At 34.4% G+C, this 15,448-nt stretch overlaps 1 protein-coding gene across 1 annotated transcript; it reads right to left on the reverse strand.

Moving 5' to 3' along the window:
- Positions 1–2,428: 2,428 nt before the first annotated feature.
- LOC105176421 (Xanthine/uracil permease family protein) lies at positions 2,429–8,535 on the reverse strand. Its single transcript, XM_011099217.3, has 10 exons — positions 7,560–8,535; positions 6,838–6,935; positions 6,583–6,753; positions 5,959–6,059; positions 5,436–5,571; positions 5,206–5,256; positions 4,752–5,039; positions 3,974–4,208; positions 3,204–3,484; positions 2,429–2,868 (listed from the first exon to the last, which is right to left on the reverse strand). Exons 1-10 carry the CDS (start codon positions 8,254–8,256, stop codon positions 2,644–2,646), a joined length of 2,283 nt encoding a protein of 760 aa, XP_011097519.3. The 5' UTR covers positions 8,257–8,535; the 3' UTR covers positions 2,429–2,643.
- Positions 8,536–15,448: the final 6,913 nt, after the last annotated feature.

A 15,448-nucleotide genomic window follows, 5' to 3' on the forward strand; every position in this document is an offset into this window, starting at 1 on the left:
GTATTTATATAGAGTGAGGTTAATATTATTATTTATTTTTTTATAAATAAAAATATACATAAAAATATTAAATGAGAGGTAACATTGGATATTTATTTAATTTTTTTGTTGAAGTCATCGATTTCCATTCAATCCTCAAGGGCAAGGGGTCATTTGTAAATGTAGAATTCTTTTAGGGGTGTAGGTATAATTTTAAATTTTTTTTTGGATGAAAGTGTCGTTAAAGATCTAAATGTAATTATTTTGTAATTAAATAACATTAAAATAAAATAAATTAAAAAAGAAATGAAATAGATAGATTATAGAGTACTCGTGCAATGCAATCAGAGGCTTTTGACCTTTGACTGGGGAAGGCACGTGCGCGGCATCTTTTGACTGAAGTAATCTCGCCGATTCCGGGGAGGCGCACGTGCACTCTCTCTCTTTCTCTCTCTGCCAGTAATTATTATTAGCAAACAAATAATAATAATAGTCTAATGTTGTCTTAATTATTGCACTGTGCTGTGGTACTATTCACTATTCACATTTAGGATTCTCTCTCTCTCTCTCCTCCTCCTTCATTCTCACACTACTATATATGTACATACACACAACTAATCATTCTTTTCTTTCTTTCTTTGGTGTCCGAATGCCATAAAGATCAGTTTTACCCTAATTCGGGTCGCACCCGATCCGACCCGATTAAATCATATGACTCGAAATAATAATCATCGATTGTCTAATAGTTGAAATATTAAGATCACGATATGTGCACCGATACATAACAAGAATTAGTTTACTTTTTATTTTTCTTTAACATCCAAACAGGACAAGAATCAGTGCACTTTTCATTCCGATTTCAGATTGCACCTAATGTGTCCGAACAGAACCCCGTGACCCCAAATTATAACCGGCCCCTGTTTATATATATATATATATATATGTTATGTGTATAATTTTTTTTAAAAAATAAAATTAATAATATAATTTTTTATGCACATATTAAATAGAAAATATAACATCAAATATAATAAAAAATTCAATCCGACTATAACAAGAAATTTTAACATAAATTAGATTTGGACAAACAAAATTTGATTGCAATTGTATATATATTAAATGTGAGAAAAGTGGCTGATCGCATGATAGGTATAATAAAACTTGCAATAAAATTGATTTAATATAATTACACATAAACCTTATATGTTTTGAAAAATTATATTTAGTATCCCTGATGTGTGTTTCGATCTAACAAATAGATCCATATATTAGTAAAAATTTATCGAATTTATTGATATTAGTAACAACATCCAATAAAAATCTATATTTATCCCTAATTGAATTATTATGATTTTTGCGTGTCGGATAAATCTTTCTCTAATCAAAGCACTCTTATAAAGTTAATATACCTCTTTACATACATTAATATGTAAAAATGTATTTTGATTGGATTAGGAATTTTTGCAAGTGCAACAGAATGCACAATTATAAGGTACGTATGTTCGAATTAGGCCCCAAACTCTTTTTGAAAGGCTCTGGAACAAATGGGCTTCCTTCTAACAAGGACCAATCACCAAAGCCATCAATGAGTTGTTAACGATGGAAAATTCTAATTTAAATTAAGTTTAGTCGAATTTGAATTAATTATATAAATAGTATAATATACTTATCATATGATTGATGTATATTTCACTCAAATTACATATCAAATATATTACACTTATTTTTATAATTGATTCAAAGTCAAAGCTGATTTAGGTAAGAATTTTTCGATAATGTTTCAACAAAATTAACACTACTGATTAAAAGCTATAAGCACACATAGTACATATATATCTATACTAATATAAAAAGTCCTTCCACATTCATAAACGACAGTTAATGATACTGTCGTACCAATTCTTTGTGCAGTAAAAAACACTTTTCATAATAAAATAACTAACTTATTCAATTTTATAAAATTTACATTAGTTAATATTTTTGAATTTATTATCATCCAAGGTTAATATTGTAAGCTTTTTTAGTCAAATTATTATTTAAGTTCATTATATAGTCCTAACAATTATTTTTTCTAGTTACAAATTTTTGTGTGACTGAATTTGTTATTTATTTATTTCATAATAATCATAAATTTAAGCCGTTGTTAAAAAAAAAAAAAGGGCACATTCAACCCTGATTCAAGCCTGGGTTTAAAAACAGATCCAATTAGGCTCACATGAAGGCCAGTGACCGTCCCAAAACCAACCATAAACAATAAGTAGACTGATCCTAGACGGAGCTTTCGAGTTGGTCTATGCCGATCCTAGGTCGGCCGAATCCACCATGCACCTTGAGTCAAGACCCGTTACCAGGTCCATAAGATAAAAACCCTCTCCAAACCCAAAGCCCCAGTGGACCCCATTCCACCCGATCCATTGCCATCCCTAGTAACATTATATCCCATGGTATATATGGATAAGCCAACTGCGTAGTACTACAATGAAATTATAACTGCATGCCCATGTTCTCATTTACATTACAAAGAAGCCAGGGCCACCCTCCAGCAGTACAAGAATTTGAAATCTGTTGAAGAAAATCTGTCCATCTATCCGATCATAAGTATATATTTAAGTGTAACCTAGACGACGACATCCTAACACAATTATCTCCCACAGTTCTTGCATGTTACCGAACACCTAAACATCTTGCCCAACGGAAACAACGAGATACCTTACTTGGGAGGTTGTAGTCTGAAAGTGAGGATGGATCTGTTGCTATGTCTTCAGCGTTCGACCAAATGTAAACTCCTCGTTCTTGCCTGCTGCCGGGGACAGTGTTGTCGAGCAGGAATGCGATCAAGACAGTCACCACCATGTTGAGCGAAAGAAGCGCATTGATGGCAAAATCAAGCTGAAATGCAAGTAAGAAGAATCCAGTCATCGGTACGAGTGGCGTTAGTAGATTCTTTCAGTGGTGGAGGAAACAAAAAACTGTCTTTTTGTTTGGACTTGGGAACTACGTTCAGTACGAATTCAAAACTTGCAGCATGGTGTGGAGTATAGGGATGGAACATGTTTCTTGTGAAATTTTGTTAGCAGTGTTTCTTGAACTAAGTGTTTTCTCTGTTCTAGAGAATAGATGGCTCTGTGAGAACTACTCAATATGAAAGGTAAACTTGAAAGAATGTTTGATCCTTCAGAGTTCACATTTTGAAAATAAAGAAACGAAGGGGATCGAAATCTTACTTCTTTACTTCCAGTGTGGACTGGTCCATCAGAGGCTGCTGAATATGGGATAAGGTAACCAGGTAAAATCAGACTGGACTCAGGCAGGTACTGTTGAACATATGCCGGGATGGATAAACCGAGGAACAAAGAAACACCGACTATGGTTATGTTTCTAAAACTTGCTGTTTGAGTGTACTGCAGTGTCGAGAGACCTAACGCCACAACCAGAGCCCACATGAAGCACAGGACGGCCGCTGCTAAAGCTTGTGGTATTGAAGCAAGAATAGCACCTACTTTACCTATCAAAAACCGAGCTACAAAGTCAATTACATGTCTACAATCTACACAGCATTGCGCTGATCGTAGCTTGCTGATGCATTGTTATGGAGATCATGAAGAGAGCCAGAAAACATGAGCAATCTTAATCTTTTTTTTTCGGAAATAATTTATAGAAAAAGATTACTCTTAATATAACTAACTGTACATCACATATAGTTGTTCCCCGTGTAGCTTTGCAGCCGCTCTTCAATTTCTATATGTTCGAGACAGAATATGACTGTGGTTGAACTACAATACAACATCTGGAGAAAGATATTTCTGCTTCTAAGCATATATACATTGATGAAATATGCAAGAGAACATCGAAATGCAAGCTGCTGTTGTGAGTCACAATTCTATACTCAGTTTTCTTCACATAAGTGAAAACTACATTAACTAAGTTTCGACTGCTAGAAGTGTCTAAAATTACTGAGAACTTTCATTGCAAATGTTTAGTCAGGGTATAATACCTATAAATGAGAAGACAATCAAGAAAACTGCTCCAACTTCCACAACCTTTCGACTAGCAACCTTAGTTATGTCAATAGTATGCACGTTTTCCGTCAAGGTAGTTGACCCGGTCCCTGAGCCCCAAAGTCCAGCTAACACACTGCAGAAACCTTCTAACCCAATTCCTCTACTAACAACGCCAGGGGTTGGAGCTCTTGCATTGATTTTTATGGATGCAGTATGATAGGTCCCAACCTGCATAGTACATGTTTTGCATCAATTTAAGTTTTGAACAGTGGAGAAAAATTTGAGAACAAAGACAAGCACATGGAGTTGTGCGAGTGCATGAATTTGGATCAGTCTAACATGTCATATGGAAGACCAAAATTCCGGGTATCATCATGCTTGATTATCTTGGTTTGTGCACTTTCACATGCAATGGACACTTTGCAATTCTCAAAATATTCTCTTACACAGAATTATCTTCTTAAGACAATGGAGATGTTATATGCCAGCCAATACCATTTTGTGAACTCTGGCAGTAGTTCATTTATAATTGGGGAAGATGATTTTGAACCAACAGCCATAAAATGTACAAACAGGAGAAAATTCACTCTTAGTTGCAGTTACAGCATGGTTTTTGAGATATTTAATACTAGTTTCAGCCTAGTCTCAGAACAATGCAAAAGAAATTTATCCCTAATATAATTTGATTGCTGACTATGGGGAAGTGCTGAGCAAGAACCCGTGTAATACAAGAATTCAATATCTGATCCACATGGATAGAAGGTTACTAACCGAGTCAACTGACGCAACAAGTGATACGAAAATCATAATGATTGAAGTTCGTAACCGGAAGATAGGAATACCCCATTGTAAAGGGTATGGGATCCTAACCCATGCAGCACTTCTCATTGCATCAGAAACATCTGTCCTGCAGTGCTTCATGGTATATGCATGCTTCCGACAAGCATCGATTAGGATATTGGAACTAGGTATGTCCGGGCTGCACCCTTTATAGTTATATGCCCCACCAGCTGTCAGAAAAAATGCATATGCCCATATAATTACAACACTTAGGGGAACCTGCAATGATCAATTTTTGAGAAGTCGTGACAAAAGATAAGGGGCAAAAACCTCTGCTTCTAAGTGCAGCCAGAAGAAGAAAAAATGTTAAAGGTAGAGACAGAGAAAGAGTTGTGCGCATAGAATAAGATACATAATCATCACATATGTACTTATTGTTACGTACCGCATATATTCGAAAAACTCTGTTGCCAAACACAGATATTCCTCTAAGATACTGCAAAGAAAAAAGAATGGATTTATCTCTTGCTAGTTTAGAATGGCATAAGCAGATTCATATTGATCCACAAACATTTATGCAAAGAACAGAATCTGGACTTCATGATAAAAATACCATGTCCCAGTGATAATTTGCCTAAACAAATTATAATCAGCATTGAGCTCGAATATGCTCACCAAGGTAAAAATAAGAACCAGTAATATCTCCGGAAGGCTAATTTCCACACAGGCACCTGCTTGAGGGAAACCATAGCTGAAAAATGCTAAACCCACTGCTGCAGCTGTGGGTGCAACCACCACAGGGTTTATGAACCTGCAGTATGTGTCAAGAAAATCAGATTCCAAAATTATGTTCTTAACTTTAAGATTAAATGGAGTTTTCTTTGTTTTCATAATATTGTTAGTTTTAAGATCAAATAGCATAAATATATCATGTTGCTGAAGTCCAGGAGAAAATAGTCACATGAAGTTCCTTGGATTCTGTAAATAATACTATCTTGTTCTTCTGCACACTGAGTCGCGCTTAAGTGCCCTTATGGTGCAATCAAACATAAATAAGCATATGCAACATCTCCATTAATTGCCAGCATCCAGAGGTTGGAAAACTGAGAAGCCCAGCCAACCCCACATGCTTGGTACTCTTCCAAAATAAAAATAAGGAAACTGAACATCCCAAAAGAGGAAGCCTCTGCAAGATTACCTCAAGACTAGAGACATCAAACCACTGAAGCCCATTATGCACTGGAAAATTGAGCCTACAATTATAGCCCCCTGTAATTCCCTCATAATGTGCCTGAATCTCTGTCGAAACACATGCAGCAAAATTTGTAAGTATCAAATTCTAAATAAAACAAAAACCAGAAGGAAAAGTTTTAACTAAAATTTCATTCAGCATAGGGTTCATCATGCCCCCTGTCACAATTGAACAATTTTTCGATTTTAACCAAGGAATTAAATTATTCTAATAAATCTTTTCAATCTTTAAGTTTTATCAGAATATAAAATGATGGAAATAAAGATATTCAATAAGAAAGAAACTGCTGGAGACCTCTTATTCACTGCATCTATTCTAAAATGATTTCAAAGAGCACGCACTTAAATAAAACTTTGGTTCTGGAATTTCTGAACGTGAATGTTTTTTGCATGTGGAGTCAATACCTAAGAGCTTAATTAGAGTAAAATATTTCTGCAGTTTGTTTGGGTATCCAGGTTGCAACCAATGATTAATTTCCCTTTTACACAGTTGCGCCCCCTCCCCTGTTGTATAGAAGACAAATTACCAATCATCTTAGGTGAAGAGAATTCTGCCACTGGAAGGGCTTACATGTTCGGTCAGATTCCGGAACTCTCGTGAATTCATTATAGCCAATGCAGGTGCTAAATAAACAAATGAACTGCCTTGAACCAGTGGGAGGCGAGTACCAAAGTGTGTATGAAGTATTGTTGTGATGCCAGAGAGTAGCAGCATAGTGGAAATTACTGTAGCAGTATCCTTCTGTCATCATTTCAGGAAAATATGAGGAACAAATAAGGAAATTTAGCTAATCTAATTTTCTGACTACTGAAAGCAGCTGCTTACATCGGTTCCACCCATTGCAGGTACAATGATCAGAGGAATGAAAATAAGAGAACCGGCCAAGGATAGATAGTGTTGCAAGCTATAGAATATAATGGGCACTGCAGTTTACAAGAGCAGAGGAAGTGTGAATGACAAACAACTGATATTTCAGAAGAACCAAAATGAAGGAATCAAATTCGGATGCAACAGAAATATCATCTTATTTTTAGTACATCTTGTTTTGTATAATGGTTACCAGTTACAATATTCATTCTTTGTTTTGTCTATTGCAACTTGCAATCTCCTGAGTAAAAAATTCAATTGAACGGTTGCAGAACTCTAACATTCCTTACATTTTAATGATATTGTACCTCCATCAATCTCAGTTCACTTTTTCATGTAATCTTAAATCTGTTTCCATCTAATGTGCAATTTAAAGAATGAAATTTTGCATAGAAAGAAGTTCAAGAAACAAACTAAGCAAAGCCACTAATTAAGGTAACAATTACTGAAAACCCAATATACAGGGACTTTCACACTGCTACATAATTGGAAATCATATTTAAGCACCCTAAGATTAATATTAGTTGGATTTCATGTAAAAGTTTTTCAATGCACTTGAGAACTCATTCTTATCGTCTTTCTTTTCCTTCTACATCCTTATTGGTGCTTGAAGGCAAATCCTTAACGAATACTAAGTAATTGAAATATGAGCAAAGATATGCGTAGAGATTAAAACTAACCATAACCAGGATTATCCTTCAATCCCAATATCATTTTAGGCGAAGAATGCCATACCCCATTACCCGAATCATCTCCATCAGGATACATATTACCACCTAGAGCACTTCCCATATCTCCATCACCTGTCTTTTGCTCCACTGCCGACCTATCTTCCCCAACGCCCTGCCCATTTCCATTTATGGCCCCATTTTCATTCCCATTACGCCCGTCTGTTCTCACTGCATTTGTTGTGTCCAATGTCGCCTCCACTGCCCCATTCCTCCGCATCTCATTCTCACCTCTCATTGGTCCATCTCTAAACCCCAAAACCCCATTTTTATCCCTCCCCCAAGCTGGTTCGATCTCGGGCCCTCTTTGCCTAGTCCTGCCCAGAATAGGATCAATCTCAATCTTGGGTGATATAGACTCATTCTTCTCAAGAACTCCCTTCTCCAAATCAAACCTATCACCATGGCCACCATTACCATTACTCCTACCCACATTCACTTCCCTCCTCCCACTCTCACTTCTCTCAGTCTCACCAGAGAAAGTTGTTGATACAAAACCAGTCCTCTTAGCCCAAGATCTCAACTCCCTCGGATCATGCCCTCTCTGGGGTACAAAAGGCTCAATCCTGGGTTCCAAAACCGATCCCAATCTCTCACCCCTCTTCCTACCATCCTTACTTTCTCTCTCCAACCTCGACCCACCTTCCATTTTCACCTTTCCCTCAAACGGGATCCAACTTTTCCAAGAAAACACCCCCCAAGAACACCACTCTCTCTCACTTCAGGAAACCAAGAAGAAGAGAGCAAAAACTCTTCTCCCCCCCTACGGCAAATGAAGTGAATGAGAGAGAGAGAGAGAACAAAGATGCAGCTTCGGGTTTCAACTTGCAAAGTGAAGCGTTAATGGTGGTGGGTAGCTAGCGGTACAGTGGAAGTGAAAATAGCTGACAGAAGCATCTTCTTCTTCTTATCATCCCCCTCACTTTCTTCTTTTGTTCTTGTGCTGCCGCTCAGATGTTGCTATCAATTCTTGGAGATGAAATCACAAGAATGCCCCTTGTCAGTGTCCGTTGAAACAGTGAAATTTGATCATTTGGATGTGGAGGAGATGTTGCATATGCGCTGTACAAAAATAAAATTAAATTATCTACACCCAAATAAATCGATAAAATTTCGTTTAAACTTGAATTATTTTATAAATTTTTATTTTTGATTTAAGATAATTAGTGCAAAATAATAAAATTTATTTAAAAATATTAAATTACTCAATTTAAATTCATATGTGATTCAATAAAACTCATTTGAACTCAATTAAATTGATAATTAAACTAAATTCAAATACAATTTTTAAATTTCAATAAATAATTAAACAATAATGTATTTTACTCGACTTGAATAATTGACAGCTCTACGCATCCTCTCCTCTACAAAAGTTTACTTAGGTTTGAAGCTGCTCTTGCAGTAATTTAGCATTATTATTATTGTTTGATCATTGCAAAGGTTGTAATGGACCACCACGACCGAGTTGACTCAGTTGTTGGCTGAGTGCTTTTCACTTTTGCATACCTGGAATTTTTATTAGGTGGTGATGGAATCAAATTTATCCTTCCAATTTAGTGTTAATGCTGCCAACTCCAATATTTTGTAAGGGTGCTCACGGCTAGGGGTGGGCATTCGGGTCGGGTAATTGATATTATTGATGGAAAAATTTAAAGAGATGGTTATTTTGTGTAAAATTAAATTTGTTCAATGGTATTTTAGTCAATATACAGTATACCAATCAAATGTGATTACCCAATCCCACTCGTACTTAAGTAGTACATAGAATAAATTGTATTAACACTTTTTGAAGTTAGATCTAATTGCATAAACACTTCATGTCTTTTACAAAATTACAAGAATAACCTCTATTCAATGGTAAATTTTACACAAAACAATCCTTAAGAAACATTATGTTGGAATAGGTGGCCAAAAAGCCAATTGGATGGTCGACTTTTTAAAACTATTCAAGTGATCTTTATTTAAGTAATATTTGTCCTGATGAATATAGTAATTATTCGTCTTTGGTAAATGTGTTTGTTGTGCATATCAATTACGTTACCTCTGCTTTAATGTCACAACAAATGCTCACAGATCATTTAGATAACTCATGTAGTTGGACTCGTATTGAATGGCGGCTATGAAACCAACTTCTGAGAGTTGGTCCGAAACATTCCAAGTCAAGGACCTCGAAACTGGGCATCGCAAGTCCTATAGAGACTTAACTGCGTATTGCATTTATTGAATGAGTATCATGTTTCATCGCAACAGACGTTGGACGTCTATGCAATTTCAGTGGATTAGTTGACAAGGTGGTTAGCTGCCTGAACTGACTCATGGGGATCGTTATATGGAAGCCTTGGGGGCTTGATCGATATGACTTGAGTCTCCGGCTATGATAGTACAGAAGCAGTCCTCAAACTTGAGGAATCATGACAGTTACGTACATACGATTACATAATACACAACACACAAAAAATCTCTCCCTTTCCCTCACTCCCACCCCCTCCCCCCATTTGGTGAGAGTTTGGTTTTGATCCCTTTACTATCCCTTCTAGTAAAGGGATCAAGCCTCGTCCATTTCGATGTGGTATGGATCATCTTTGGAGGATTCATGTATTGAAATCTTAGATGAACAATTCAACACTATTGGTCAGTTGGAAAGTTTGGATCTTTCAAGAGGTATTCTCGTTTTTAAATTTATACCTCTCATCTCGACTTTATAACCATACCCTCATATGAATATTTATATTCTCCTTTTCATACTATATCAAACACCTGAAAACACCAAGGATATACCCCTTGATTCGAATGATTTATATCTTTTTTTACACTATTTTATTATTTTCGTCCCTCGCTTTTGCTAGCACGTTTTCGGGCCAATCCGCTTGTCTTTTTATATTACACTAAAATATTTTCAGAAAGTTTACCTATTTGTGTAATTAAATATAATATTAAAGATGTCAATGTAGTTTTTTCTAAATATATATATATATATGTATATATATATATGAGGAAAGGTAAACTTTATCATCGATTACAGCAAAGAAACTTAGAAAAGCTTAATCAAATGGGTGCATCCACTTTACGACTTTTAAGGAATTATTATTGGAGTTGTAATTATAATAAGTAGACATCTTAATCCATAATTAATAAATGTCTTGAAACTTCAAAGAAAAGATAAGGTTCGGGACATTACAATGATGTTGTTATTCTACACTTATATCCTCTCTCAAAATGCTAAATTACATTTCCCCCCCAAAAAAATTTGTAATTACAATTACACTCTCTCCAAAAATACTTAATTTACAACTGACATCTCTTCCAATAGAATTTGGACGAAAAATACTGGCAAAAGGAAAGAAAACATAAATTTCATTTAATATATATATATATATATTTATATTAATAAAGGAATAAATTGTAATATGTATATATATAGAATGAGGTTAATATCATTATTTTTTTTTTCTTCGTAAGCACAAAATTATTACATAACAACATTAAATGAAGAGTAAATTAAAAATTTATGCAATTTTTTGCTGATGTCAACATTTTTTTGTCCAAATTCTAACAAAAAGAGGGTCAAGTGTAAATAGTAAATTTTCGATAGGAATGTAAATATAATTTAAAAAATTCTTTAGGAGAAATTGTAATTTTATATTTTCAGACAGGTATACGTATAATTAACCCTTATTATTATAATTTAAAAGCCAATTTTGTTTGTTTTCTCCATTGTAATTATTTATGGTTTAGTTTGGATAGCCATTTAAGTTAATTAAAGTGTGATTATATTAGAATAATAATTAAATAATATACTGATAGAAACTTGGGAGGACTTGAATTATAACTTCATTAATCAAAAGATTAATTAATGTAAACATTAATAAGTGATGTAAAGTTTCTAAAACCTTACTATGATGTGATTAATAATGGATGTCGGCAGAGCCAAAGTGCCTGTCCCAGAGCAAAAATTAGGGCACGAAATTTAAATTAAAATATTCGATATAAGTCTAAAATTGAGAATTTCAATTGAAAGTTGGAAGCAAAAATTTTGTATCGTTTCCGTTGAACGCGTACTTGAGAAATCGTGAAGGTAAATGTAATTTGATAGGATAGTATTTAGAAGGGTAAAATACGCTTTGCACCCTCTTAAATTGACAAATAATACTTGTCCTCTTAGTTACACAAAAGTATTCCTTATTTTTTGAACAATTATATTATTTTTAATATAATTTAATATTTTGCACATTAAATTATGATCAAATTTTTTTTTGATTATTTTTTTTAATAAGTGAAGAATTTAAAGTAAAAACAGAGTATAAATTAATATATATAGTAGATACACAATAAATATAATATAATGAACAACTCATATATTCTTTTTAAAAGAAATTGACAAATTAACAAAAAGTTATATATTTTTTTAAAAAATGAATAAATATATTTTATCATATTTTTTTAAAAAAAATATATTAAAAAAATCAATATGTAATTACTCATTTTTATCTAAAAAAACTAGTTAATAACTTTATAACCAAATTAATAAAAACTTTTCATGAACTTTTTTTTCTTTGTGTATTTATTGTACTCATTCATTGCTTAACTTTGATTCTGTAAAATATACTAAATTTAACTCACTAATTATATTTTACTTTATTATAATAAAAGATATTTTTTCCAATTACAAAAATTTTAATTATACTTAAAATGCAAAATTGTGAAAAAAAAAATTCTTTGAACTATATAAATATATATAATATACGGGCAGTATTGTCCAAAAATTTAATATTAGGTGGTAAATGTTACATTTGTTATTTTAAGGGGGTAAATGTAATATGAAGAATAGTTCAAGGAGGGTTAAGGGGGTAAATGTTACATTAAGAATAGTTCAAGGGGAAAAAAGTGTATTTTACCCTATTTAGAAAGATAATAAATTAATAATAAATTACAACGAGTTCCCCTAAAATTTGAAACAATTACGAATATCCTCTCATTGTTTAAAAAATTATGAATACCTTATAACATTTGATGAAATTATGTAATCTTTGAATGAATGTTTGAAATTGTCAACTTTGCACCCTGTTGTATTTTTTTTCTTTTATAAAATAAAACATGAAAAATTATAAAAACGAGGTGGATCGAAATTTTTTAAAAAAATTACAAAAAAAATTGTCCACTTAATTTATAAAAACTTTCAAAAACTACGTAAAATTATAATTTATAGTTCACAAGGAAATTTTAGTCAATTTACGACGATAAATAAATGAAAACTTGACCAAGACTAACAAATTGAACTAATTGTCAGACAACCATTAAAATCAAGAGGGAATTAATGATTTTCCAAACAACGAGTGGATATTTGTTATTATGCAAAATCTCATAGCAGCTCGGTGTTATTTACCCTAAGATTAAAACAAAGACAAGACATTATAGAAGATGGGAAGTTGGCAAGATGAGGATGTTTAGCTCTACCAATTAGCAGCTCACTATTCACTAGGCAGCAATAATAGCATCACTCCCCCGCTAATCTTAATCTTAATTGAGATGCGTTTGGTACAAACGTGAAATACATTCACCACACATGTATTTAGATTTAGATTTCGTTATTTCAGTTTCTCCTTGTAAGGTCAAGATAATCTATCAACTTGGAATGCTATGCCAGTATGGAAGCCAAGTCCCACTTGGACTGGCTTTGCACGCTCTTAGCCCCGAGTGAACAATGCAGTACCAGGGCACCATCCACTGGTATTGGATGCTAGTTCTACCTACCCTGGGCAAACACTGCAATATCGGTGTCACCACCTGCACCACACGAGTGCAACTGGAAGGAGCAATAGATGGCTCTCTGAAATCAATTGATATGGCCTTAGAAGCACCTACCTCAAAAGCTAGCCACTCAAGTGGGAGAGGCCAAGGCCATATAAACCCCACATTAGTATCCCATGATACTGATGTGGGATCCAAGTCCGGTACCTTACAACTAGGATAATAAGAACTACATTCAAATTCTCACTACCCCACCGGATTCATTTCAGGGAACTTCTCTCTGAAGGTAAATACTACCTGAAACAAGTTATTGCCGTGTCATGGCATCCAAGATACACTTAAGCAGCTTTCTTATCTCAGGGTTTAGGCAAAAGTGGCCACAACAACAATGCCACAACAGTGGTATGAGAAGAAATTCATATTCATTTCTTCTAACAGACAAATAGACTAACGGAAACAGATTGATGATGCAAGAAACCAAACGAATAAGCATATAACTATAAGCAATTCATTTTTGTTCGACCTGAAATACGAATCTACTAACCTACTGCTAATTGATATAGGTATTTTATCCTTTTTATATCATCTTTTTACCCAGAGAAATATGGTACTTTGTAAATTCACTAAATCAATGAGTCATGTTTGACAATACCAACAAACTGCTTGGGTTCAGGACTCTCTTGGCAACTTAACTCTCAGTCCTATCTAGAAGCCAAGGAAGCATAAACTGAAGGAAGAGGATATAGTAGCTTTAGATTGGAAAGTTTCCTACATAGTATATATATTATGTGCGGGAAAATACAATTTTAGTCCTGTAGCTATAGAGGTAACAATTTTGGTCCTGTAATTTACATAACTCCAGCCAATTTCGCCAGAATCCCTAATTTAGTTAGGTCATATGCAAGTTGCATGCAATTTTCCGAACAAATCCTCAAATCGTGAATTTCTAAAAGTTATAAAACTAAATTGCAAAAGTCAAGTAGTGTAGGACCAAAAATGTCACCCCCTACATTACAGGATAAAAACTGCATTTTTCCGTATTATGTACTTATTAGAAAGAAAGCCTACTTTAAGTCTTGAATAACCCTGCTTAGCTATTTCATTTGTATTCAGTATGTCTTGGTTATGGCATACTAAAACATATTCAGTTTCAATGTAGACCACAGACGTCTCTCTCACATGAATAAAGAATTAGTCTATAGGATTGTGAAAACAAGCTTGACTGGTAGAGTACTGATTTCTGAAGAAAAACTTATAAATGAGTCAGATGATGTTTTGCCTGAATCTGAGGACATAGTCAAGATCCATGCATTCAGCTAAACAGTGCAGCCTAATTGGAAAAGACCTCCTAAATCCCAATGTACTGGTGGCGTCACAGAAAGTGTGGAACAACAAAGTCCACATTGAAGGCAGCTGATAAAGGACTCCCAGCTCGTGCAGGATCTTATGCCTTCATTCAATCATGAATCAGAGACACCAGTCTGTCTAAAATGTAAAAGGCCTGGTTCCTCTGAGAAAATTTCATTTGTATCTCTACAAGTTTACAACCAGCACACAAGTTCTGAAGACATAGTCAAGATCTTGCTCCATGCACTCAGCTAAACAATGCCGCCTAATTGGAAGACCTCCTAAATCACAATGAGCTCAAAGTGTCAAGAAGTAAGTGGGAACACCAAAGTCACATTGAAGGCAGCTGATAAAGACTCTCAGTTCGTGCTGGAACCTATGCCTTCATACAATCATAAATCAGAGACATAAGTCTCATTCCAAAATGTAAAAAGCCTGGTTCCTATTAGAAAAATCGAATTTCTATCCCTTACAAGTCAACCAGCACACAAGTTTATAACAAAAGTCATCACCAAGATCACCTTCGCATTGTCAAATTCACCAACTCTGGCAGGTGGTTATAATCCAAAGCATACAGGAATTCCCCCTTTCCACCCAATCCCATCCAATCCGCGATCACAAAAGACTGCTTCTAAGATAGTATTTGTATTTGTCACTCGATCACAAAAGACTGCTTCTAAGATAGCACAAAACAAACATACAAATTCATCGATTTTCCATCTCGTAGGATTGTTAAAATGCATCAA

This window comes from Sesamum indicum, linkage group LG13, assembly GCF_026168435.1.
Source record: "Sesamum indicum cultivar Baizhima isolate 11 linkage group LG13, ASM2616843v1, whole genome shotgun sequence".
NCBI lineage: Eukaryota > Viridiplantae > Streptophyta > Magnoliopsida > Lamiales > Pedaliaceae > Sesamum > Sesamum indicum.

Excerpts from the sequence above, each read along its gene's own strand:
- LOC105176421 (XM_011099217.3), bottom strand. The coding sequence starts at position 8,256 with ATGGAAGGTGGGTCGAGGTTGGAGAGAGAAAGTAAGGATGGTAGGAAG. Across the intron at positions 6,060-6,582 it reads TCCGGAATCTGACCGAACAT|AGATTCAGGCACATTATGAG; the intron begins GTAAGCCCTTCC and ends GTGTTTCGACAG. Across the intron at positions 5,572-5,958 it reads TTGATGTCTCTAGTCTTGAG|GTTCATAAACCCTGTGGTGG; the intron begins GTAATCTTGCAG and ends CACATACTGCAG.